Below are 27,638 nucleotides of genomic sequence, written 5' to 3' on the forward strand. Positions count from 1 at the left end.
ACTAGCATTTATATAGCACTTTCAGGCTTAGAAATTGTTATTTCATTTGGTCCTTATAACAACTCTGTGTAATGTTAATGGGAGTTGAAGATCTTCACCGCCCATTGATAGGCCTCCTGTGGAGCCCTACAAGAGAAGCTTGCTACAAGAGAAGCTTGATTAGAGGAGGCTTGTTGTTCAGGTAGGCCCACACCTTTTGTTACTTTGTAATTAGGCAGTGGGTCACAAGGGTTGTGATGCCCTCTGACCCCAAAGAAGTGTATACGTGTATATGTGTGTGTGAGTGTATGTGTGTATGTGTGTGTGCACTCACATGTGTGTGAGTATACACTCTGAGGTTAGCATTTTGCTTTGGGGCTTACTGATAGGAAGAGTGTTCAAGTGATGTAGCCAGATGAGACTGTGGGTAGCCATTAAGGAGCCCTCCTGGCTTTGAAAACCCAGATGTTGGTGTTTGTCTCTCTAGTAACTATGTATGTATGTAATGGTCAGACAATTGGATCTGTCTGCTGTTGATCTGTGATGTATGTATTATTTGGTCAGATGGTTAGAAGGCCTGTCTGTTGGTCTTTATGTTCTTATTTCTGCTTGTAATTTCTGTTTGCATTTTCTCTGAAGTTCAGGGTGTCAACTTTTCCCCTGAACTTAAGTAAGTGATATATATGTTTGATTAAAATAAGATTGTGGGCCTCTTTTGAGGTGCTTTCCTTCAGAAAAGCAGATCAAAGAACCTGTGCTAGCAGCCCCCCTGTATGCTGGTGTTATTGTTCTCACACCCCCACAGTGACTACAAGTAGCATTGCTGTTACACCCTGTTAGGTAGATATTATTATTATCCCCATTTTACATAGGAGGAAACTGAGGCTAAGTGAGTTTTGCATTGATAGAGGAAATCTCCTTACCAGGAAGTTAAGGGATTTAGCTACACCAATGAAATCATAGATAAGGCAAAAAATAAAAGTGAAAAAAACAAATACAATGGGAATTATTATGACTTTGTATATATGGACAACCCATTTTGTATGTGGGTTCATTATTGAGCATTTGATCTGAGGGAGTTGCTTTAATGAATGAAATACTTAATGGACTAGACCGAACAAAAATTGAGTACATAAAACCTCTGACTTATAGAATTGATAACTCACTTGACTTCGATCATCTTCATCACAATCACCGAGATGACCACTATCATAGCTTTGATACTATTCACATCTTCTCTGATTTTGGATCAATTCATAACATTCTTCCCTACTAAGACTGAGCTCCACTCACAGAGAACAAGCAACAAGTTTTTCTGGGTCTGGAAAGGAGAAAACATTTCCTTCTGTCCATTCTTTTTATTTTTTTTAAAGCAATTGAGGTTAAGTAACTTGCTCAAGATTACACGGCCAGTTAATTCTGGGTGTGGTGCTAAGTATCTGAACCCAGATTTGATCCCCAGGTCATCCCGACTCTGGGGCTGGTGCTCTTACTCTCTGAGCCACCTGACCACCCCTAAGCAATTGGGGTTAAGTAGCTTGCTCAAGGTTACACAGACAAGTGTTTCTGGGTGGGTGCTAAGTGTCTGAGCCTGGATTCAATCCCTAGGTCATCCTGACACTGGGGCTGGTGCTCTTAACTCACTGTGCTACCTGGCTGCCCCACTTCTGTCCATTCTTAAATAGTCCCTGGAAGCCTAGTTTTTATTTAGTGACCAGTGAAAACACAGTTTACTGCAGAAGCTATGTAGCTGATTATTCTGCAACTGAGAAAAAAAATACCCTTTTGTTTTTTTATTTTTTGCATATGGAAGTGGGAGAGAGCTCCATATTTATTTTTCAAGAAAATAAGGATCCTGGGAAGCAACATGAGGATAAAAATAATAGCTCATATTTCATATAGGATTTTAAGGTTAAAGTGCTTTATATATATTATCTCCTTTGATACTTCTAACAGCCCTGTGAAAAAGGTGCTGTTATTATCCCTCATATCACAGATTGATAAACTCAGATAAATAAAGCTCAGAAAAGGAAATTGAATTGCTTTAGAAATATACAGCCAGTTAGAGTCAGAGGTAGGCCTCACACCTAGGTCCTCCTAATTCCAAGTCTATGACTCTTTTCCCTGTGCTACACCATATCAGCATAGCTTGGGTGTTCTTTGTCTTTGCTTTGACCTTATATTTTTCCAGCACATGAACTATGTACCCCTGGAATTATGTGGACTGAACAGATGTTTAAAATGTCATTTTGAAATGGTTTTCTTTTTTAAATCCTACCCTGTATAATCCTAACATGAATTTATACAGGCTGGCTTCCATTATCTTCAGAAAGAAGAATTTGCTTCATAATGTTTTTAACTTGTTCTTATACATGTCCTAAATTTTGAGAATTGAAATTAAATAAAAAGATAACAAGTAATATTAATTATGAAGGTAGTTTATCCTTTTTTTTTTTTTTTGCCTGAGCCTGGATTTATTTTCAGCATGGATTTGGAACAAATACATGTTAAGATCCAGATAATTTATGGTTCAGTGTTAGGAAAGGGGACAGCCCAGGCTCAGTAGAAAGCTTCCCAGAAAAAAATCAAGGAAAAGGAAAAGTTAGGAAAAGCCAGTCTTCTGTTATTTGAGCAGCATCTCCCAAAGAAAGTTATGGTTATATTGCAAACATAAGTGGCCTAGCCTTCTTTTCACAAGCCATTTTGAGAGAAACTGATGTTTTGGTTTTTATAAGCACATGATTTTTAAACAAAAAACAGTGTTTTTTCAATTATGTAATGTCAGTGCTGAACAATACACGTTTAAAAATTGTAAAACAGAAAGCCACCCAAGTTACAGAGTTGAGGTAAACTATTTCATAATTAAAATTAATACAAATATTTTTTCTATGAGAAGTACATATTGTCACTAAGATGTACTTGTGTTTTGAGAGTGAATTGACTCAAAGGAGAGTTAGACATAATTTCAGATTATTTTACATTTTGTATAAATATTTATGTGTGAATTTAACTGTGGATTTAATTGGTATTTCTGTGACATTGTTTAAGGATCTGGGTATGGCAGAACATCAGACCCAGATAAATCCTGTATTTAACATTAACTGAGTAAGTTAAGAAAACAAACTAGCTGTACCAACTGGGTTTTACCTTTTGTTATTTTTTTTAAATCACATTTTAATACTGGTCTAGAAGAGAATTTTGTTGCTATTGTATCCTCAGATATAATTCTCTCATTAACTAAAAATCACAACAAAAGTTACTATTATAAAGTCCTAGAAATGAAAGATTACCTTAGAGATTGCCATAGTTTGGTCACTTTATTTTAATGGTGAGGATACTTAGGTACAGAGGATACTTAGGTATGCAACCCAGGTCTTCTGATTCTTCCAGTGATGTATTTTTACATTTTCTTCTATTTCTTCATTCTTTCAATTTTGTTTGACTGATTTTTGATATTTCATGAAGTCATTAGCTTCTATTTGTCCAATTTGAATTTTTAAGGAGTTATTTTCTTCAGTTCACTTTTTCACATCCTTTTCCATTTGGCCAATTCTATTTTTTAAGGAGTTGGTTTTCTTCAGTATATTTTTGTACATCTTTTTGCACTTTTTTGTGCTTCCATTATCAAGCTTTTGCCTCTTTTTTCAAGATTCCTTTGCATCATTTTCATTTCTTTTCCCAATTTTTCTTCTACCTCTGTGATTTGATTTTTGAAATCCTTTTTGAGCTCTTCCAGGAGTTCTTTTTGGGCCTGAGACACAGTCTTATTTTTCTTTGAGGTTTTACAATGTTGTCCTCTTCCGAATTTATTACTTTTAAAGCTGAGTTCAGCTCCTGGGGTGGAGGGTGCACTGTTCGAAACTTCTTATGCTGGAAACTACAGGCCCTGGCTGTTAGATTGGTGTTGTACTAGGGCTGCAGAATGGGAGGTGGGGGTGGGGAAGGATGGCTCTTTACCTGCGGCTGCACTGGAGCTGCAGAGGGGCCCTGGCCATTCTCCTGGTGCTGTGTTGGGATCCTGTCACTGCCCTGCATGGGGTTCTATGCCTCCTTCTGGCTTACTGGGACAGTACCAGCCCTGGACTGCATTCCTCTTTTACCTGAGTGAAATAGACCTTTCCTGGTGACCTTCCAAGTTGTCTTGGACTGGAAAATTGTTTCACCTTATCTTTTTGTTTCCAGAATTCATCTCGAGGTGCTATTTTGTGGTTGTTGGAGATGAATTTGGGATAGTCCAGGCGATTTCTTGCTTTACTCTGCCATCTTGGCTCCCCTCATAATTCTTTACAAAATTCTTTACCTATTTTTTACAAAAGCCCCCTACTCTATTTATGCCATACTACTCATTTGCCTTAAGGCAGCCTCCATTGTTGCCAAAACATAAAACCACACTTCTGTTGTATTTCCAATTTTAAAACATGTTCAGATTTCTTTATAGTGTACTTTCTCCTTCCTTTTCCCAAGGAAATACCATTTATCGTCAAGTACATTAGAATGTGAGCTCCTCCAAAGGCAACAATCATTTTTTCCCTTTTCTTTGTATCCCTAGTGCTTAGCAAAGTTCCTGACACTAAGTACTTAATAAATGCCTGTTGATTGATTGATTAATTGAATGAAGCCTTTAAGGAGACAGGATATCAAGATGAATTGGAAAATAGTAGTGACTGTGAAAAGTTTCATTATATTGATTTGTAATGAATTAACAAAATGAAACTCAGGATTGTATCTAATTCAAAAGTTTATTTTGACTTTTTATTAGAGTAAAATACTTTAGAGCTAGAAGGAAAGGACCTTAGCAGTCTTGAGAAGGTACTGTTTTCTTTCCTGGTAGTGTTTCCCTTGATGGTGGAGATGGGGGAATCCTCAGATCTGCATTAGTCTGGGTCCATTTCTACATTGGGAAGGGAAGCCAGTTCAGACACCTGTAAGAAATCTAGTTGTGCAGCCAACTCAGACCAGCTCGTTCTTGCTGCCCACAAATAGACAAATGTTGTTGCCTGCAACTCTTTTGTATTATTGGGTGGAACTGATAAGTCTGAAATAAAAAGAAAGCCTAAGTGTTAGTAAATCAGGTTTTGTAGATGAATTTAGTAAACTTAGGTCCAGTTTGTTTCATGGAATCATGGCAAATGTATTGAATTTAGGCTAGATGCCAGGGGACCGTGGTTGAAGTTCTGTGGCTGATACTTAACTACCTATGTGATAATGTGCAAGTTCCTTTCCTTTCTCTGAGCCTCAGCTTCTCCTTCTATTAAATGGGAATTATCATACAAAACCTGGTGAGTTAGTATTTCAGGTTGCTTATACAATTTGAAGGCATTTGCAAGATGACACTAGAAGCAAAAAACAAGAAAACCGAAGACACTAAAAGCAAAAATCGTTTATTGGGCACATTTTCATGTCACCAAATTAATGTTAATTTACAAGACAGAGCTTTTAGCTTAAGAGGATACCCAGTGGTGGGAGCCCAGAGGGGAAAGTGAAGATAACCAGAGAAAGATTCATCTAATTTGGTCATAGCAGAAAGAGATAGGGTTTATGGAGGGCATTGTGGAAGAACTGCTTCTAGTTGGTGGCCCCAACTTTAGCTCTTCTGTCAGCTAATCTGATAGATGTGGGAGATGATTTGAGTAGTTCATTTTATTAGGGCAGCAACTGGACTCCCTTCTCTGACAAAAAGGATCTCAGGACAACCACCTACACTACGGCCATTACCACATACTAGGGATAAGGTAGAATCTAGAGTGGTTTATATCTCGGAACAAAAAGAGAATGGGGACAGACTGGGGATTTCATAGAAAGGTTCAGGGTCTTGTTCAGGGTTTTCTACATCAGATATTACCAGAAGGGAAAGGCCATTTAGGGGAGTGACATAGGGAATGGAAGGTTCCAGGCACTGAAGATTCTGGAAGGTAGGGTGCTGAACAGGACACAGATTTAGGCAGAGCTGCTTAGTGGTAAAATAAAGTGCTGCTCCCCCAAATCAGGTTATTTTTTTTCTTTTGACTATTCAGTAGTATAATATGCTTAATCACAGTAAAGTAATATGAATATGGACTGTTGTTTGCCAAATAGCACATATAAGAGAATTGCAAATATGAAAGTAGCCATTTTTATACTGAAGCAGCTCCTACCAATATACAGAAAAACAACAACATAGCTTAATGCCTTCAGCAAAATTATAAATGTATTTACAAAAAAAAGCCAAATTTAAAAACAAGAATCTGACTTTTTTGGTGAAAATATAACAAGCTAAAATAATTATTTCCAAAATAGCTTATGTAAGTAAAGAGGACAGTAAAAATTGTCAGTAAAGCATCATACAAGGACATATTGCATTCATTATTGTTTCGGATTATACAATACTAAATGATAAGAGAACTGGGCCAGTCTCAGAAACAAGCTCACCAAACATCCAGTTTTTTGCCTCAGTTTCTTTATCTGTCACATGAGCTGCAGAAGGATATGGCAAACCTCTCCAGTATCTTTTCCAAGAAAATGGAGTCACAAAGAGTCAGACACAACTGAAATGAATGAACAAATTCCATACATAGTGTGCTTGTATGTATTTGTTTGCATGTTGTCTCCCTATTAGATTGTGAGCTCCTTGAGGAAAGGAACAGATTTTTGCCACTTTTTGTATCCCCAGAGCTTTGCAAAGTACCTGGTGCATAGTAGGAACTTAATCAATGCTTATTGACTTTGTCACCTAGCTAAATTTCACAGACCTTATTCAGCTTTTAGGTCTGAGTTTTCTTATACCAGTGTATCCTACACTCTGTTGTATTGTCTAGCAATATTTATAAGTTAATACACCGTGAAGGAATTTTGTATTATAATCTCCATGTATATATGGCTGGATATGACTTGCCCAGTTTGGATGGGAAGTACTGTTAGTTGACTAGACAGTAGAGGTCAACAGTTCCGCACTCCTAAAACCTGACTTCATGTTGTCTGTAACTTTCAATAGTTTCACTTGTCTAGTTAGAGTTCATTTTGCCTTCTGTAATATCTCCAGGAATACACATGATTATTTTGTGTTTTGAATTATTTAGGTGTTTTTAGAGAGTCAAGGAATCGAACTGAATCCACCAGAGCAAATGGCTTTGGACCCTTACACTGAACTCCGGAAAAAACCTCTCCGCATGTATGTCACCCCATCAGACTTTGACCAATTTAAACAATTTCTGGCCTTTGATAAAAAGGTAAGTGAGCCTGAGGATATCTTAGTGGATCTGCACCCCTTTTCAAATTTTCCTACCCTTAGCAATGAATATTATTAGCAATGAACCTATCAAAATAGGTTGTGGTGAAAACTTTGTTTTATCCATGTAGCTACAATGCTGTCTGAATTCATCCAGAATTATGGGTGTAGGAATACCTTAATTTCAGTCCAGAGAACCAACCCAATTTGTAGAAATGAGCTGAGTGATACCATTTTTAAAGAAGTGAAATTACAAAGTAAAAAAGTCAAAACAACAACAAAAACCTTTTCTTTTTCCTTTCCAGGATTATTTATTATAAATTTTTTTAAGCATTCATTTTTTTACTTTTAGTTCCTAATTCGCTTCTTCCTTTAGGCCCTTCTCTACACATTGAAAAGGCATGCAATATGATGTCCATTATATATGGAAAGTCATGCAAAACATTTTTATATTAACAAAATGTTGCAAAAAAAACAAACAAAAATAAGGTGAAAAAATATTCTTCAGTCTGTACTCAGAATTCATCAGTTCTTTCTATGGAGGTGGAGAGCATTTTTCATCATCAGTCCTTTGAAACTACCATGGATCATTATATGAATCAGATTAGCTCAGTCTTTCACAGTTGATTATTGTTATAATATTGCTATTATTGTATACAATGTTGTGTTCATTTTACTTTGCATCAGTTCACATAAATCCAGATTTTTCTGAAACCATCCCCTTTGTCATTTTACTGTTTTAAATTATGTTTATTTTTTAGAGTATTCTTTTTTTTAATTTTGAGCCCCAAACATTCTCCTTCCAACCCATTGAGAAGGTAAATAGTACGAAAAAAAATAAAACAAAAAACAAAACTCTTGAATTACATCTGCTTCCTGCTTTAGGTCTTAAATTGACCGCATATTCTTTTAAAGCACAGGCAATTCTCATTGAATCCTTTGGTAAAAACTACAAAGTCTAGAGACATCCCCAAAGCTGGTGAATTTGGTTGAGGTTCTCATATCAAAATAGTAATTTCACAAAAATTCTATTCCAGATTCCTCCCTGTTAAATTTTGTCAGGTTGATGTGCATTCTCTGGCAGGGTACCTTTGAGGTACCTCTCTGCTTTTAAGAGCAGAGAGCTCTGCTCAGAGAGCTTGGATGTAGGAGTGTGGAAATTGGAGTTCATATCCTGCCTCTGATACTTAGTGAGCAGATCACAGAACTCCTTGAAGCCTCATCTTCCTTCTCTGTAAAATCAGAATAATCATACCACAGGATGGATGTGAAGAAAGTGTTTTATATAAGAAAGCATTATATAAACATTATTTTTTATTAAAAGCATGAGAATACCAGCTATCTCAGAACAACCTGACAGAGATCAATAAGACCAGCATAGTTTAGGCCCATCTCTGTGACTTTGTGCTAAACAAAAAATCAATATCTAGAGATAGCTCCTTATGACAATAGACCACAGTTTTGTTCCATTAGTTCTCAGGAGTATAAATCAAGGCATGACAAATTTGCTTTATACATGTAGAAGCCAGCCCCAAAATTTAGCAAACAGAGGAATTTTTCAGCTTTGGGGATTTTGTTTTTATGGGATTCTGTACCAATGAATATTATAATTTAAATTTTATATAGAAACAAGTATAGCAAAGAACTTCACAGACATTTATGTCAGACAAAATAATATGATCTGAAATGGCAAAGGTGCTGTATACTTGTATCTCGTATTTCTCGTGTGGCCATGCAAGTGCCTTATCATTTTAGAATAATAGCTAACATTTAAACAGCGTTTTATAGTTTACAAATATTTTTTTCTTGCAACAATTCTGTGAAGTAGGCAGTACCTATTATATTGGGATATAATTTTGCAGGTGAAGAAACTGATACTCAGAAAGGGTGACTTGCCCTTCTATCCCCATCAGAACCTGGCTCTTTGTCCCTGTACAGTTTTCCTATACATTGTACTTCCCTTCTGTGTTTACCTTCCCTGTCCCCTTTCCTAGGGGCCTTCAGTCTGAACTGCTCCATTTTAAGGTGGGACAGAACCCCGAGTCCTGATTATTGCCTTAACCCCCATTCTCTTACAACCTCCTCCCAGAGGGATTATCAGTTCTGTAACCCCATTAATGGACTCTCCCTCCCTCCCTGCCTGCCTACTGCTTCAGACACCAAAAATATTAGATAAGAGAATGAAATTGCTAAGCACCATGGTGACTTAGTCCTGAGATTTGTGGAAGCCTGGCATAAATCAGAAATTCTGGGAAGGAAATCAAAAAGGATAATTATTGGCTGTCCCCAACTGCAAATAAAATAGGTGATAAACTCAGTGAGTTCCAGTTTTCCTTTTGAACTGATTGTGCCAAGTATAGCTCAACCAAGGTCCATCCTCCGACCATGAGCTATTTGAGCTTTGATGCACAAGCAAACTGATTCTCTTTCATTCAATTCAGTTCAACGAGCATTTCATAAGCTCTTATTTTGTGCCAAGCTTTTTGCTATGTTCTGTGGATACAAACATTAAAAAATGAAACAAAACAAAAAAAATAGCCCCTCTCCTCAGGTAACCTGTGCTTTTCTGGGAAAATGTCTCCTGAAATATTATGTTAAGCTTCCATAGTGATTACATGAGAATGTAATTAAATCTGGTACCCACTCATTTAGCTAACAAAATTAGATGAGTCAAATATAAAGAAATAATGGGAATATGCTCAGGAGGAGGGATTAAGAGATATTGACAGTATCCCCCAAGATCAGGGCCTTGCTCCTCAAGATCAGGACCTTGGAAGTGCTAAGTCCTTTGTGGCATTAGGCTCCAAGTAAGAAAGTTTACTTTCTGCTTCTTTTGGTGTCAGCTGGGGCTTCTGAGTATACTCCATCATACTCAGTATACTCAGTGCCTCTACTGTGGTGTTCTTTGATTTTTTTTTTTTAAGCAATTGGGGTTAAATAACTTGCTCAAGGTTACACGGCCAGTTATTTCTGGGTGTGGTGCTAAGTATCTGAGCCCGGATTCGATCCCAGGTCATCCCAACTCGGGCTGGTGCTCTTACTCACTGTGCTACCTGGCTGCCCCTGTTCTTTGATTTTTAGGAGTTTTGTTCCTTTCAGTTTAGAAAGCATCACTTACCATTCATTAAGTCTAATGATTTCTCTTTTTAAAAAAAGCCTTTTATGTTGAGTTACTGATGTTTTTTTACTAAGGCTATAAATATAAACCAGAAAACTGACATAAATAGTAAGGCTTTTCTTATTCACTGGAAAAACAGAAATCAAGAGTTGGAAGGGGCCTCAGTAGTCATCTAGACCAATTAATACTCCAGAGAAATCTGTGCGGCAACATAGCCAATCAAGTGGTCATCCACTTCAAATAGAAACTTGAAGACTTTCTATGAAAAAGAATCCATCAAAGCAGCCTGTCGCACTTTAGGACATCTCTCTGGTTCCACCTGAATACCCCCTTCAAATACATGAAGACAGCTGTCATAGATCCTCCTGAGTCTTCTGTGGTCCAGGCTAACTATCTCCAGTTTCTTCATTGAATCTTCATATGTTGTGGACTCAAGGCCCTTTACCATCCTGTTGCTGTTCTCTCTAGATGCTCTCCAATTTGTCAGTGTCATTCTTAAATCGAGGTCCCCTAACTTGAACAATACTTCAGATGCAGTCTGGTTAGGGATTCATTTCTGGAAGCTGAACATCGCATGAAAACCCAAGACCACAGGCTTTCTTTCGCTGTCACATGACATTGCTGACTCAGAGTGAGTTTGTGGTCCACTAAAACTGCCAGGCACTTTTGATAGACTCCTATCTAACCAGGTTTCTCCTATCTTCTACTTGTGAAATGGATTATTTTTGGAACCCATGTGTAAGACTATATTTGTTCCCCTTGTCCATCAAGGTCTTTTTGGATCTTGACTTCCTTATTCAGTGTGTTGGCTGTCTCTCCCATCACAAGCATGCCATCTTTGCCTTTCTACAAGCCACTGATAAAAATGTTAAATAGGGCAGGGCCATCCTTGGGGTACCCCACTGGAGACCTCCACCTGCATTGACATGGAATTATGAACAACTAGTCACTGAGTCTAGCCATTATACAAATTTCAATTCTTTCTAATTGGATTATTGTTTAATCTCTATTCATCTTCCTCGCAGTTACAGTATATGATACTTTATCAAATGGTTGGCTAAAATATAGGTAAACTATATCTACAGGAGTACCCTCAACTACTAGTTTTAATTATCCTATGATGAAAGCTTAATGTGACATGACCTCACATTATGAAGCTATTATGGCTCTTTTTGATGAAGCATATTTTTTAACATTTAAATTTACTAATTTATTTTAACATTCTTTTCTTTTTTAAATTTTGAGTTCCAAATTTTCTCCCTCTCACACCTACTAATAAGGCAAGCAATGTGGTATCAGTTATACATATGAAATCATGCAAAACATTTCAATATTAACCATATTTTTTTAAAGAAACAAGAATAATAAATTAAGTGAGAAAATTATACTTCAATTTGTTCTCAAGAGCTCATCAGTTCTCTCTCTGGAAGTGGATAGCATTTTTTCATCATGGAGTCCTTTGGAATTGTCTTGGATCATTGTGTTGATTAGAGTAGCCAAGTCTTTTACAATCGATTATCATTGTTGTTGTTCAGTCATTTCAGTTGTGTATGACTGTTTCCGACCCTATTTGGGGTTTTCTTGGCCAAGATACTGGAGTGGTTTGCCATTTCATTCTCCAGCTCATTTTACTGATGAGGAAACTGAGGCAAACAGAGTAAAGTGACTTGCCCAGGGTCACACAGGTATTAAGTGTCTGAGGCCAGTTTCAAACTCAGGAAGATGAGACTTCCTAACTCTAAGCCCAGTGCTCTATCAGTGCCCCACATAGCTGCCCTGATGACCATTACATTATTGCTGTTACTAAGCACAATAATCTCCCTGTTCTTCTCACTTTACTTTGTATCAGTCATGTAGTTCTTGCCATGATTTTCTGAAACCACTTCCCTCTCCATTTCTTATAACACAATGGTACTTCATCACAATCATATGCCACAACTTGTTTAGCCATTCCCCAGTTAATGAGCCCCGCTCAATTTCCAATTCCTTGCCACCACAAAAAGTGCTGCTTCAAATATTTTTGTACATATCGGTCCTTTTGCTTTTTCCTTTAATCTTTTTGGGATATAGATATAGTGCTGGGCCAAGGGCATGAACAGTTTTATAGCGCTTTGGGCATACTTCTGAATTGTTCTCTAGAATAGCTGGGCTGTTTGCTACTGCACCCCCAGTTCATTAGTGTACCTGTTTTCCCCTCATCCCTGCCAGCACTTGTGTGAAGTGGTAATTCAGAGTTGTTTTAATTTACATTTCTCTAATCAATAGTGATTTTGAGCTTTGTTTCACATAGCTTAGATAGCTTTGATTTCTTCTTCTGAAAATTGCCTGTTTATATCCTTTGACCATTTAACAATTGGACAACAGCTCTTGTTTTTATGAATTTGACTCAGTTCTATAGTGAGTATATATTTGAGAAATAAGGGCTTTACCATAGAAACATGCTGTAAAAATTTTTGATATTACTTCATTATCATTTAGCAAACATACTTTTAGCATAGTACCTTTTAGCATAACATAGTTTCCCTGATTATCCCTTTTAATTATTCTGCTTTTGCTTTGTATGAGATCATGATTGCTAGCCCTGTCTTTTTTACTTCAGCTGAAACATATTGGATCCTGCTGTAACCCTTTATTTTAGCTCTGTGTGTGTCTTCCTATTTTAAATGTGTCTCTAATAAATAACATATTTTCTACTCAGCTCTGGTCTTTCCTTTTTTTTTTTGAAGAGTGAATAGTACGAATTTTATATTACTAGCCAAAAATGTTAAAACAAACAAACAAACAAAAAGATATCCATTATATTGGGTGGATTTTCTGGAAAAATCTTCAAAAAGACATCTTTCCAAAATTTTAGTCTCATGAATCTTCTAGTACTCCTTTCCAAATACTTGGATTCCTTCTCAGAAAGTGGCAGGGTTAAGTCTATTATCTTTTATGAAGAGCAAATATGATTATTCCACTTCTGATTACTGTAATACTATTTTTCATTGTCAAGAAAATTATAGAGAATAGAAGATTTATCATAGTACTCATCACTCTCATAAGGCTTTGGCTACAAAAACCTTGAAATATCCATGGAACATAGTCTTTAACCTTCATACAAATTTGAGAATTATTGTTTCTTTTTTTTTTTTCCAAATGCTTTATTAACTTCTGATTTACATCATTCGTTTCCGCCAGATTTTGAGTTACAAATTTTCTCCCCGTTTTTCCCCTACCCACTGCTCCAAAACAGCAGTCCCACAGGATATCCCCTCCTCCAATCTGCTCTCTCCCATATTTTCTCCCATACCCCTTTCTACTTTTCCAGTGGATCTCTATGCCCCAGTGGCTGTATATCTTATTTCCCAATTACAAGTAAAAGAGTATTAATAATAGTATATATATATATGTATATTTGAATATTCGATTTTAAAACTTTGAATTCCAGATTCATTCCCTTCCTCCCTTGTCACCTACCCTTACTGATAAGACAAGCAGTTAAGTATATGTTGTACACGTGTGGCTAATGCAAAACAGTAACATAGTAGATATATTGTGAAAGTCTGACTATATTTCCCTCCCTCCTATCCCACCTCCCACTTGTTCTATTCTCTGCTTTGATCCCATCCCTTTTCAAAAGTGGGTGCTTCCAACTTCCCTCCCCCCAGCCTGCCCTCCCTTCCATCATCCCCCCTCTCATCCCCTTCCCTCCCTACTCTCCTGTTGGGGGAGATACCCTATTTAGTGTGTATTTCATTCCCTCCTCAAGCCAAATTCAATGGGAATAAGGTTGACCCATTCCCTTTTGCCTTCCTATTCTTCCCCTCCATTGTAACCATTTTCCCTTGCCTCTTCTATATGAGATAGTTTACCCCATTCTGTCTCTCCCCATCTCCTCTCATTATATTCCTCTCTCACCTCTTAATTTCACCTTTTAAGTATCATCCCTTCCTGTTAAATTGGTCCTGTGCCCTCTATCTATGTAAACCTGTAAACATATATATACACATTCACATATGTATTCATATGTCCATATACCCTCATATATAGACATATATATTTCTATTCCCTTCAACTACTGAGAAAATTTTCATAAGTTACAATTATTGTTTTTCTATGTAGGAATGTTAATAGTTCAACTTTGATAAGTTCCTTATGATTTCTTTTACCTGTTTACCTTCTCATGCTTCTCTTGCTTCTTATATCTGAATGTCAAATTTTCTATTCGACTCTGTTTTTTTTTTCATCAAGAATGCTTGAAAGTCCTCTATTCCACTGAATGACCATATTTTCCCCCGAAACATGATACTCAGTTTTGCTGGGTAGGTGACTCTTGGTTTTAATCCCAGCTCCTTTGACCTCCAGAATATCATATTCCAAGCCCTTTGATCCCTCAGTGTAGAAGCTGCCAGATCCTGGGTTATCCTGATTGTGTTTCCACAGTATTCAAATTATTTCTTCCTGGCTGCTTGTAATATTCTCTCCTTAATCTGGGAAGTCTGGAACTTGGCTATAATATTCCTAGGAGTTTTCTTTTTGGGATCTTTTTCAGAAGGTGATCGGTGGATTCTTTCAACCTCTGTTTTGCCCTCTGGTTGTAAAACATCAGGGCAGTTTTCTTTGAGAACTTCCTGGAGGATGATTTCTAGGTTCTTACTTTGATCATGGCTTTCAGGTAGTCCAATAATTTTTAAATTCTCTCTCCTGGATCTAATTTCCAGGTCAGTAATTTTCCCATGAGATATTTCACATTGCCTTCTATTCTTTCATTTGTTTGGATCTGTTTAACAGTGTCTTGATTTCTTATAAAGTCATTAGCTTCCATTTGCTCCAATCTAATTCTGAAGCAATGATTCTCCTTAGTGAGCTTTTGAGATTCTTTTTCTATCTGGCAAATTTGGCTTTTTAAGGCATTCTTCTCCTCATTGCCTTTTTGTGCCTCTTTTGCCATTTGAGTTAGTCTATTTTTTAAGGTAGTATTTTCCTCAGTCAGACTGTTGACTCTCATTTCATAATTTTCTTGCTTTGTTCTCATTTCTCTTCCCAATTTTTCCTCCACTTCTCTTATCTGCTTCTTAAGCCCTCTATGGCCTGTAACCAGCTCGTATTTTCCTTTGAAGCTTTTGGTGCAGGAGTTCTAACTTCACTGTCTTCCTCCTTTTCTATGCTTTGCTCCTTTTTGTCCCCAAAATAGGAGTCTAATGTTGGAATCTTCTGTCTGCTTTGTTTCCTTTGCCTGGTCATGTTGCCCCTCAGTCACTTGACCCCTGGGCTTTTTGCCACAGTAGGATTCTGCCACCAGACAGGGGAGCTTTCTTCCCAAATGCTGGGGTTTTCTCAGCTGCTGGAGGTATTAGATGGTTACCCTCTCTGAGGCCTCCACACTCTCTGGCAAGCTGGTCACGCACCCCAGGACCTCCACCCTAGACTGCAATCCAGATCCAAGCAGGTTAAAGCAAGAGTGATTACCCCTCAGACTGGTGCTTGGTCCCACTACACTCTGCAGGCCAGGAGCTGAAGCTGCCACATGGCACTGGATGGCTGTGCCCAGCGTCTCAGCAGCTTCTCGCCCCAGGGGGCAAAAGCCATGCACTCCTACTTACTGGGTCCCAAAGTCCAGACTGCACTGACCTCTCACTTTGTCCTTCGCATCCATGTGTTGATAAATCTGGAAACAGCCACAGCTGCTGGTGATCTGGAGTCCCTCTGGCTGGAGGCTGGTCAGGCCCACCCTGGGGCTAAAGCTTTGGCGTGGGGCTGGCCTTGACTCCCAGAGAGCTGTGCTGGATGATTCCTGCCAGCCTACCGAGCTGTCCTCAGTGGGAGGTTAGCTTCTCTGTGTCATTTTGTGGGTTCTGCAGCTCCAAAGTTTGTTTAGAGTCCCCTTTTTACATGGATTGGGGAAGGTGGAAGCCAGAGCTGCAGGGAGGTCCTGCTTCTACCAGCTCTGGTCTTTTTATTAGGAATACTTAAAAGTCCTCTTATTTTATTGAATATCCAATTTTTCCCATGAAGGATTATACTCAGTTTTTCTAGATAGTTTATTCTTGGTTGTAATCTGAGGTTTTTTGTCTTCCAGAATATCATATTCCAAGTCTTCCACTTATTTAATGTGGAAGTTGCTAAATCTTGTATGATTCTGAGCTTGGCTCCCTAATATTTGAATGGTTTCTTTCTGGCTTCTTGAGATATTTTCTCCTTGACCTGGGAGCTCTAGACTTTGTCTGTAATATTACTGAGAGATTTCATTTTTGAGATCTCTATCAGGTTGTGATTGGTAGATTATTTCAATTTTTATTTTACTCTCTGGTTCTAGGATATCAGGGTAGTTTTCCTTGATAATTTCTTGAAATATAATATCTAGATTCTTTCTTTGATCATGGCTTTCAGGTAATCTAGTAATTCTTAAATTATTTCTTCTATTATCTGTTTTCAGGGTCAATTGTTTTTCTTATGAGATATTTCACATTTTCTTCTATTTTTCCGTTCTTTTGACTTTGTTTTATTGTTTCTTGAAGTTTCATGGAGTCATTAGGTTCTCTTTGCTGATTTTTGACTTTTAAGGAATTATTTTCTTGAGTAACATTTTGTACCTCTTTTTCCATTTGACCAATTTTGCTTTTAAGGGAGTTCTTTTCTTTAGTGAATTTTTGGTGCCTCTGTTGTCAAGCTATTAATTGTCTTTTCAGTTTTCTTCCCTTGTTTTCATTTCTTTACCTAACTTTTCCTCTAACATTCTTATTTAATTTTTAAAATAATTTTTTCCTCTTCCAAGAATTCTTCTTGGGCTTGTGTCTGATTTACTTTTTTTCCCTTGAGGCTTTGCTTTTAGCTGTTTTGATTTCATTATTTTCTTTTGTGTTTGTGTCTTGATCTTCCCTGTTACCATAACAGCTTTTCATGGTCAGCTTCTTTTTGTTTGTTTGTTTGCTCTGCTTTTAGCAGTGAAGAAAATCTGAAGTTTGAGCAAAGAGTCCTTCCTCCCCCATTCCTGGAACAGAGCCCAATATTAACATAAAGTTCTAAATCAAGAAATTGGGTGGAAAAATGAACAAACAACAAGAGAAAGAGAGAGCATATACCCTTGCATATGTCTGGATAATTGAAATTGTCCATCACAGCTACATCAGGCTTCCATCCCAGATTGGTGAACTATTTCCCAAAATCTTCCTCTAGTTCCTTTTTATGTCCAGGTAGTCTGTAGTAAACTTTAAGGACAAAAAAAAAATAGTTAAATTGCTCTTTTTGCTGGCTTCACTCAGCTAATTCCCCATTATACTTTTCCTGCTCTGGTTTCTGGATTTCCTCATGAGTATGCCTTCTTTCTATGTAAGGTTACTATCCCTTCTTTTATCTATATTGTTTCTTCTCAATAAAGTATTCTATTGTAGAGCCATTTTCCAGGCATGGATTTCATCCAACCAAGTCTTAGAGATGAGGTCAAATTTGCTTCTTTGTATTGGGATTCCTACTTCCATCACCCCTGTTGCCTAAACATTTGGCATTTATGTATGGACATTTGAGACCAAGAGTTTTATTACTTGTTCCTTTTTTGGATTTTGTCTCCTGTGGATTTACAAGGGTCCCAACTGCTGTTCTTCTGAACTATAATTATTCTTTTGATGGATATACATAGGCAGTCTTATCATTCCTCCATTCTTTAAAGACCTTTTTATTCGATTTGCAGGAAACCCTACAAGTACATTCTCAAATCATCCTTTGTTAGCTGTGCTCCATCCCTGGTCAGGTGTATTTTATTCCAATGTTTTAAGCCATCATTAAAAATCTAAATTCCCTTCTTGGGTACCACCTTCTTAGCCAGGTAATCATATCTTAAATAATTGTTCCTTTTCAACATCCGTCAGATGATGGAATATCCATATCCCTTGCTTTCAATGAGCATCAGTAAAGAAAAACAACTTATATTCCTATGATCTTCAATTTCTTGCCCAAGACTTCATAATCATTGGAAATACTTTTTATAGGTTCCTTCAAGCAATACTGTTTGTGCCCTCATGAATCATCACGAGTGGGTAGTGTCATCTGTTTTGATTAATCTTGGAAGTATCTCTGTGGAGTCTTGGATACATGACTCAGAGACAACAGGTCTCTCTACTGTTTTTATTTTGTCTGCAGAGTCTGGCTTTGGTGGCCCTGTTCAGAGAGTGAGGGATTACTACTTCTGTTTGATGCTTCTTTTGACGTATATAAGCAATTTTAATATAACTTTATTAAGATCCATATGTCACTGTGTATAGGACCAGTTACTCTTTGTACCTTAGCTGATTTTATTTACAGATCGGTATTTTGGTTTCAACTGAGTTATTCCTTTTCCAGAGAAAGCGTTCCCTGAGCAGTAGATATATACAGGGATATATTAAAGATAAAGGTGATGTAAGGACAAAGAATATTAATTAAAAATCAGATTTTTAAAAAATAAACTGAGCTGTTTAACCTCTGATTTCTGTACAGAGTACAAATATTTTACTCATTTCTAGCTATTGACAGCTATTTCATCATTTCCAGTGCCATAATAGTGCCTTGGAAAAATTTTTCTTTTTTTGAGCTTATCATGGGGCAGCTACTTTGCCACCTCGATGTCTGCTGATCTTTATTTGTTTATGTTTAAATGTTAAATGACAAAGAGGAAAAATTAAGCCCCCTTCTTAGGGGAGGGAGTGATGGGGGCACCACTTCTTTTTTTAAGTAATTGTTTTGGTTTCCTCCAGGTCCTCCGATTCTATTCAATTTGGGATGACACAGATAGCATGTTTGGAGAGACTCGAGCCTATATTATTCACTACTATCTTGCTGATGATACAGTGGAAGTTCTAGAGGTATATGAACGGAATGATGGGCGCGATCCTTTCCCAGTCCTGGTGAAGCGCCAGCGCTTGCCCAAAGTCTTGGTGAATAATTCAGGTAGGAGTTTCTGTGGAATTGGTTTGTCTTCTGTTATTTAGTTTCTCTCTAAATAGGCAGTATCTGTAGTTTTTTTATTTTTATTTTTTTATCGCAAAGTAGTTAACTAGATAAACTTGACTTTAGAAGTTTGGGAGGGCCTTAGAAACATATTCCCCCGAGGTAGCAAGGCAGACCTCGTTTGGTTCTCTTCTCTACTCCTTCGTTTATCCATATCTGTGATTGCTACGGATGATGAAGTATCCAGCTGATGAGAGACATATTTGGGAAGAGACGAGTGTCCTGCTAGTTTTATTTGAAATATGATGAATTAACCTTTTGAAATGAACAATTCATTCTCACTTTATTCTCTAACTACAGGGAGAATTCTACAGAATGAACCAATGGCAGGCTAGGTATAACAATCTGATTTCTTGAAAATTTTTTTACTTTTTTGCCTACTAACTGTCATTACTGCCTTGATTTTTTTATTATTTTATTTTTTAGGACTCTACAGTGGCTTGAAAAAAAAAAGTTCAAAGAATCAAAGATCTTTCTTCTTTACCTGCCCACTGTTTTTACTTTTCATCATCCCAATTCAACTATTTTCTAATAAACCAGCCCATATCTCTTCTATTTGCCCTGTTGCTGATCCCCACCTAGAATGGAAACCCTTTTTCCTGGACCTTTAGAGACCATGTGCCCTGTCTCTGGGGAAACCAGTCAACTTAGCTTCGTAACTGCATCTTGGGACTAGATTGTCTTGATTTGTAGGCCAGGGAGTACAAAATACACAAACCACTATATGCAGGAGAATAGAGACTATACTTCACACACCATCCAGCCATCCACATGAAAACATCATCTGTCCTGGCCTCACCCCACCTCTGCTTCCTTCCCACCTCTTCCTCTGGAAAAAGTAATTGTCTATTATTGCTACTGGAATGTTACTGGAATTAAATGCCCTATAGGTCCATTCACCATTCCTGAGATTCCTCAGGTCAGAATCCCCTTTTCTGTCATCATTCCCCTTTATGTATTTCCTCTTATCAAATAAATATAAGCTTCTTGAGGGCAGGGGTGATCTTACTTTTATATTTGTATTCCTAGCACCTATCACATTTTTCATTGTTCAGTCTTTTCAGTCATGACCCCATTTGGGGTTTTCTTGATAAAGATACTGGAGTGGTTTGCCATTTCTATCTCCAGCTCAGATATGGATCTCCTTCACAGATAAGGAAACGGAAGCAAATAGGGTTAAATGACCTGCCCAGGGTCACGAAGCTAGTAAGTGTCTGTGATCGGATTTGAATTTAGGAAGATGAATCTTGCTGTCTTCAGGCCCAGCACTCTATCTACAACACCATTTAGCTGCCCCACCTATCACATAGTAGGTGCTTAATAAATGCTTTAACATTTAAAAAATGATTTCCTTAATTAGAAATTGCCCTGCTAGATAATGTTGATGGGATGGTGTAGCTTGTAGCTTGTTAAGATCACCCCCACTGCGGCAACATCTGTTCTTTCTTCACTGGATTAAAATAGTTATGAGGAAGGCAGATAAAAAGGGGGAGACACCTGCCATCCATAATCACTTGCCCATGGTGAATAGGCATCCTTGGTACATGTGCCTGTTTCTGTTACTGACGTAAGTATTTAAAGAATTTTCTCTTAAGTTACATATAATGACCCTAAATCTCTCATTCACAGGTAGCTGGAAGCAATCTCTAGATACTACTCATTTATCCCCATTGCATCCTTGGGAACTGGGAGATAAGAAATTCTGGAAATTTCTCCAGAGAAAAATTAACTTTTGAGTCAGAGAACCAATAGTAGAACTGGGAATATTATGACATTGAGCTTCCACAGTGCTTAAGTGAGCATGAAATTAGATATAGTCCCTGCCCAGTGAGCTAACAAAGTTAGATGGATTAGGGAAATACAGGGAAATAATGAGGATACGCATAGGGGAGGAATTAAATGAGAGAGAGAATGTGATCCCTGAAGCACAGAATCTTTTGCAGGTTCCAGTTCCATTCCCACTTTGGACTGCTTGGTTAGTAGTTCACAACTTTTACTCTGGCATGACTAAGTTTGAAATTCATAAGTGAACAATTTTCATAAGCTCTAAACTCCCATGTAAACCTGTAGGGAAGTGGTGGCTCACACAGGGAGAGAAACATGACAGCCGAGCATACTTAAAAAGCATGCTTTTAAGAAGTATGGGGAAAGCCTTGTTGAGAAAATATGTATTATTTAATATAACATAGTAGGAAGAAGGTAACAGACTTGAACTCTGACCCAACAAATGTAAACTACAATGATATTATTCTGGAGCTAAGGCAAAAAGGTATTTGGTCAATGGACCCTTTGTATCCAATACAATCTAACAATAGTAAGAGCTGATATTTATAACTTTAGGTTTGCAAAGTGCTTTAGATATATTTGATCCTCACTGTAGTCCTATGAAATATGTAACATGGGTGTTTTATTTCACTGATGAAGAAACTGACGTTGGAATGCTCCAGACTTTCTCATGACCATATAGCCATTAAGTGTCAGTCAGGAGTTTTTTTGTTTGTTTGTTTGTATCATCACAGTTTAATCACCTTCAAACAGATAAAAAGCCCTGGTTAACCCTCTCTCCACTAAAGTCATCTCCACAGGACCCCAGTTTAGAAAGGGAGGGGAGAACATAAGACTCTCTCAGAAATACAGCTGCATTTGATACACAGATCCTTATCCCTGAAGCACAGCTGAGGGCTGGAGAAAACCGGTCCCCCAAATGCTGGACAGGGGACCCAGCCTACCACTGGGGGATGGGGAGTGGGGGTGGGGATCATCCTGGGCTTTTGTGCTTACAGAGGCTGGCAGAAGTGCTATGAGATTTATTCCTAAGGGAAGAGGGTGAAGGAGGGAAACACTGGCCAAGGCCTGTGAGTTAACCCGCAGGAGATACCCTCTTCTCACCCAGGTCTGAAGCCATTCCTTTGTGCCTCAGTTTATTCATTTGTGCACTTGAGACCACTGGAAGCCTCATGGACTGAACTTGAATTTGGGTAGTGGGGGAAAAAGGGGTAGCAAACCCTTGGCAGAAAAGGAGGCACCAAAGTGCAGACTTTTTAGCTATTGTTGCTACTCTCATATGAAGCAAGAGTCTGAAAAGGATATTAGAAAAGGGGGAGACAGAGAAAAACAGATAAAGAGAAAGACAGAGAGATAAAGAAAGTGGGGGCACAGCTATTGGCATCACACAATTGTTTACTGAAGGTGGCACAGACATTACAAAGTTTTGGGTTGGGCTATGAAAACTGCGAAGTTTTAACTCTAAGTATTCCTACTAACTTCTATCTAATTGAAAAAGAAGGTGGTCAGAGAGGTAGAGAATGGGGAGGATGAAGAAGGAAACTACATTAATAAATACAAGTGTCCAGATAGAAGGATCCCACCCCACAGGCATGAACTGGCATGACACCAATGGCACTAAGACTCTGCCAGTCACAGCTCTGCCCCATCCCCATTCCTCTCCTCCATCTAGGCGGAGAAACAGGGCTCAATTTGCTTCCATTTGGGCCCTTTGGGGATTCAACGGACAGAAGCCTGTGAGGCCATCTGTGGTGCAGGGACAAGTAATGGGACGTCGACTCTTCCTATTTCCCTTAGCAGAGCCAGAGAAGTGACCCGAAGGGAACTCTTGAGGCCAAGTTTCAAACTACTAGAAGTGATGGACATCATTCTGCTACTTCCTGGAGTTGAGGACAAATAGCTTGTATGGAGAATATTCCAATGCAGAATTGAGTGAACAGAGACCAAAGAAATGGCAAATGGGATGGTTCACTTGCCCTCTCTCTCTAGGTTGATATTGTGAAGGTAGAAGCAACAGCTCTTTTTTTTAATTAATTAATTTATTATCTTATGGTATTTTATTTTCTTCCAATTACATGTAAATATGGTTTTTGGTTTTTTTGTTTTGTTTTGAAAATTTTTTTTTCTGATTTACATCATTCATTTCCACCACATTTTAAGTTACAAATTTTCTCCACGTTTTTCCCCCTACCCACCACCCCAGAAAAGCAGTCCCACAGGATATCCCCTCCTCCAATCTGCTCTCTCCCATATTTTCTCCCATACCCCTTTCAACTTTTCCAGTAGGGCATGGTGGATTTCTATGCTCCAGTGCCAGTATATCTTATTTCCCAATTAACCATGTAAAATGGTATTAATAATAGTATATATATATTTAAACATTTGATTTTAAAACTTTGAATTCCAGATTCATTCCCTTCTTCCTTGTCACCCACCCTTAGTGGGAAGATAAGCAGTTCAGTATAGGTTGTACATGTGTGGCTAATGCAAAACAATAACATAGTAGATATATTGTGAAATACTGACTATATTTCCCTCCCTCCTATCCCACCTCCCACTTGTTCTTTTCTCTACTTTGATCCCGTCCCTTTTCAAAAGTCAGTGCTTCCAACTTCCTCCCCCCAACCCTGCCCTCCATTCCATCATCTCCCCTCTCATCCCCTTCCTCCCGCTACTCTCCTGTAGCGTGAGATACCCTATTTAGTGTGTATTTCATTCCCTCCCCAAGCCAAATTAAATTCAATGGAAATAGAGTTTACCCATTCCCTTTTGCCTTCCTATTCTTCCCCTCCATCGTAACCATTTTCCCTTGCCTCTTCTGTGTGAGATAGTTTACCCCTTTCTGTCTCTCTCCATCTCCTCTCATTATATTCCTCTCTCACCTCTTAATTTCACCTTTTAAGTATCATCCCTTCCTGTTAAATTGGTCCTGTGCCTTCTATCTATGTAAACCTATATACACACATTCACATATGTATTCATATGTCCATATACCCTCATATATAGACATATAAATATATATACATATATATATATATTTCTATTCCCTTCAACTATTTTCATACTGAAAAAGTTTCATAAGTTACAATTACTGTTTTTCCATGTAGGAATGTTAATAGTTTAACTTTGATAAGTTCCTTATGATTTCTTTTCCCTGTTTAACTTCTCATGCTTCTTGTATCTGAATGTCAAATTTTCTATTCGACTCTGTTTTTTTTTTCATCAAGAATGATTGAAAGTCCTCTTCCACTGAATGACCATATTTTCCCCTGAAACATGATACTCAGTTTTGCTGGGTAGGTGACTCTTGGTTTTAATCCCAGCTCCTTTGACCTCCAGAATATCATATTCCAAGCCCTTCAATCCCTCAGTGTAGAAGCTGCCAGATCCTGGGTTATCCTGATTGTGTTTCCACAATATTCAAATTGTTTCTTCCTGGCTGCTTGTAATATTCTCTCCTTAATCTGGGAATTCTGGAACCTGGCTATAATATTCCTAGGAGTTTTCTTTTTGGGATCTTTTTCAGGAGGTGATCAGTGGATTCTTTCAACCTCTGTTTTGCCCTCTGGTTGTAAAACATCAGGGCAGTGTTCTTTGAGAACTTCCTGGAGGCTGATTTCTAGGTTCTTACTTTGATCATGGCTTTCAGGTAGTCCAATAATTTTTAAATTATCTCTCCTGGATCTATTTTCCAGGTCAGTGATTTTTCCCATGAGATATTTTACATTGCCTTCTATTCTTTCATTTGTTTGGATCTGTTTAACAGTATCTTGATTTCTCATAAAGTCATTAGCTTCCATTTGCTCCAGTCTAATTCTGAAGCAATGATTCTCCTCATTGAGATTTTGAGATTCTTTTTCCATCTGGAAAATTTGGCTTTTTAAGGCATTCTTCTCCTCATTGCCTTTTTGAGTTTCCTTTGCCATTTGAGTTAATCTGTTTTTTAAGGTGGCATTTTCCTCAGTCAGATTGTTGACTCTTATTTCGTAATTTTTTTGCATTGTTCTCATTTCTCTTCCCAATTTTTCCTCCACTTCTCTTATCTGCTTCTTAAGCCCTCTATGGCCTGTAACCAGCTCGTATTTTCCTTTGAAGCTTTTGGTGCAGGAGTTCTGACTTCACTGTCTTCCTCCTGTTCTATGCTTTGCTCCTTTTTGTCCCCAAAATAGGAGTCTAATGTTGGAATCTTCTGTCTGCTTTGTTTCCTTTGCCTGGTCATGTTGCCCCTCAGTCACTTGACCCCTGGGCTTTTTGCCACAGTAGGATTCTGCCACCAGGCAGGGGAGCTTTCTTTCTAAACGCTGGGGTTTTCTCAGCTGCTGGAGGTATTAGATGGGTGCCCTCTCTGAGGCCTCCACACTCTCTGGCAAGCTGGTCATGCACCCCAGGACCTCCACCCTAGACTGCAATCCAGATCCAAGCAGGTTAAAGCAAGAGTGATTACCCCTCAGACAGGTCACTTGGTCCCCCTACACTCTGCAGGCGAGGAGCTGAAGCTGCCACATGGCACTGGATGGCTGTGCCCAGAGTCTCAGCAGCTTCTCGCCCCAGGGGCAAAAGCCACTCACTCCCACTTACTGGGTCCCAAAGTCCAGACTGCATTGACCTCTCACTTTGTCCTTCACATCTATGTGTTGATAAATCTGGAAACAGCCACAGCTGATGGTGATCTGGAGTCCCTCTGGCCGGAGGCTGGTCAGACCCACCCTGGGGCTAAAGCCTTGGCGTGGGGCTGGGCTCGGCTCCCAGAGCACTGTGCTGGATGATTCCTGCTGGCCTGCCGGGCTGTCCTCAATGGGAGGTTAGCTTCTGTGTGTCATTTTGTGGGTTCTGCAGCTCCAAAGTTTGTTTAGAGTCCCCTTTTTACATGGATTGGGGAAGGTGGAAGCTGGAGCCGTTTGGAAGTCGTGTTTCTACTCTGCCATCTTGATTCCACCCCCCAAAGCAACAGCTCTTGATCTTGATCAGATTTCAGTGAGGTAGAAGAACAGGGTGACATATAACTGTGACATTTGGGACTTGGGTGACCTAGAGAATGGTTGTGTAATCAGCATAAATTTTGAGGCATTGGAAGGAAGGGTAGATTTAGGAGGGAATAATGGTTAGTTGAATTTTTGTGAATGTTGAATTTGAGGTACTAGTGGAAAATATTCCATTGAGGAGGCGGCTAGGTGGTGTAGTGAATAGAGCACAGGCCCTGGAGTCAGGAGGACCTGAGTTCAAATCTGGTTTCAGACACTTAACACAAAACTAGTGGTGTGATCCTGGGCAAGTCATTTAACCCCAATTGCCCTGCATTCCCCCCTCCAAAAAAAAGCAAAAAGGAAGAAAGAAAGAAAGGAAGAAAGAAAGGAAGGAAGGAAATATCCCATGGGAATTTGGCTATATGAGTCTGGAGGTTAGTGTGGAGATCCTGGGATTGAACATTGAGACTGCTTCCCTGAGTGATTAGAAGAACTCATCTTAGATACACAAGGAAATTACATAAAGAATATAGACTTGTCAGTAAACCAGGAAAAGAAAGACCTGGGCTGGGAGCAGATTTGAATTGGTTGCCTGGACAGAGATCTCCAAAACTGAGTAATGCCTCTCCTAATCTAAACACATCAGGATTCTCTGTCTACTCATCTACATATATTTTATATCCATATATATCCTCACACCTGTGATTAGTTTGCTTTTCTTCAATAAACACACAGCTTACAGCTTTTTGCTATAGATGAGCAATATACTATGAATAAGGCTCTAGGGTATATGAGGAAGGCTTTGCTGAGGCTGTCGCCAAAGGAAGGAGCCCTAATTTTCAAATAGTCACCGTGGTATATTGCCATGGGATTATAATACCACCAGCATTATTCTATAATGGTAGCCTTACCCACATTATTCATTTCTGATTTGCATTGTTCATGTTAACATATCAAGTGACCTGTTAATTCCTTTTCACTGTGACATGACTCTAAAATATTTTTGAATCCAGAGAATAGATTGCCTATGTTGGAAAGACCCTTACTACCAGTGTAGGAGAATAAGACTAGTAACCTATATAGCTGAGAGATGCAGCATAACATCATAGATAGCAAGTTGGACTGAGAGGAAGATGTGGATTCAAGTTGTCTTCCTCTGGTTGTGTGATCCTCGGTATGTCACTTCAATCTTCAATGCTCCCAAGGAAGACTTCTGTTGTTGTCATTCAGTTGTGTTTGACTCTTTGTGACCCCATTTGGGATTTTTTTTTGGCAGAGATACTGGAGTTGTTTGCCATTTCCTTCTCCAGAGCATTTGCAGATGAGGAAACTGAGACAAATGGTTAAGTGACTTGCCCAGGGTCACACAGCTAGTAAGTATCTGAGGCCAGATTTGAACTCAGGAAATGAGTCTTCCCAGGCCCAGAACACTATCCACTGCACCATCTAGCTGCCCCAAGGAAGGCTAAGAATTGCAGAATAGATGCTTATTAGTATTGGTGGAGGTGGTTCCTCCCATCCTGCCACCAACTCTGAGATTTTCAATTCAAAGATACTTTCCCCCATTTCACAGATGAGAGATGTGATGCTGAGAAATTGTAATATGTCTGTGATCACACAATTA

At 38.6% G+C, this 27,638-nt stretch overlaps 1 protein-coding gene across 1 annotated transcript in view; it reads left to right on the plus strand.

The window, feature by feature from the left end:
- Positions 1-27,638, plus strand: part of EFHC1 (EF-hand domain containing 1) — an 89,104-nt gene that overhangs the window by 23,012 nt on the left and 38,454 nt on the right. The window contains exons 4-5 of the mRNA XM_069070590.1: positions 7,035-7,184; positions 19,013-19,205. Of these exons, the coding sequence (XP_068926691.1) occupies positions 7,035-7,184; positions 19,013-19,205 (343 nt within the window). The remainder of the gene's footprint in view (positions 1-7,034; positions 7,185-19,012; positions 19,206-27,638) is intronic.

Source organism: Petaurus breviceps, unplaced genomic scaffold (assembly GCF_028583685.1).
Source record: "Petaurus breviceps papuanus isolate PSGF00001 unplaced genomic scaffold, PetGlider_PUasm1.0 90822, whole genome shotgun sequence".
Classification (NCBI taxonomy): Eukaryota; Metazoa; Chordata; class Mammalia; order Diprotodontia; family Petauridae; genus Petaurus; species Petaurus breviceps.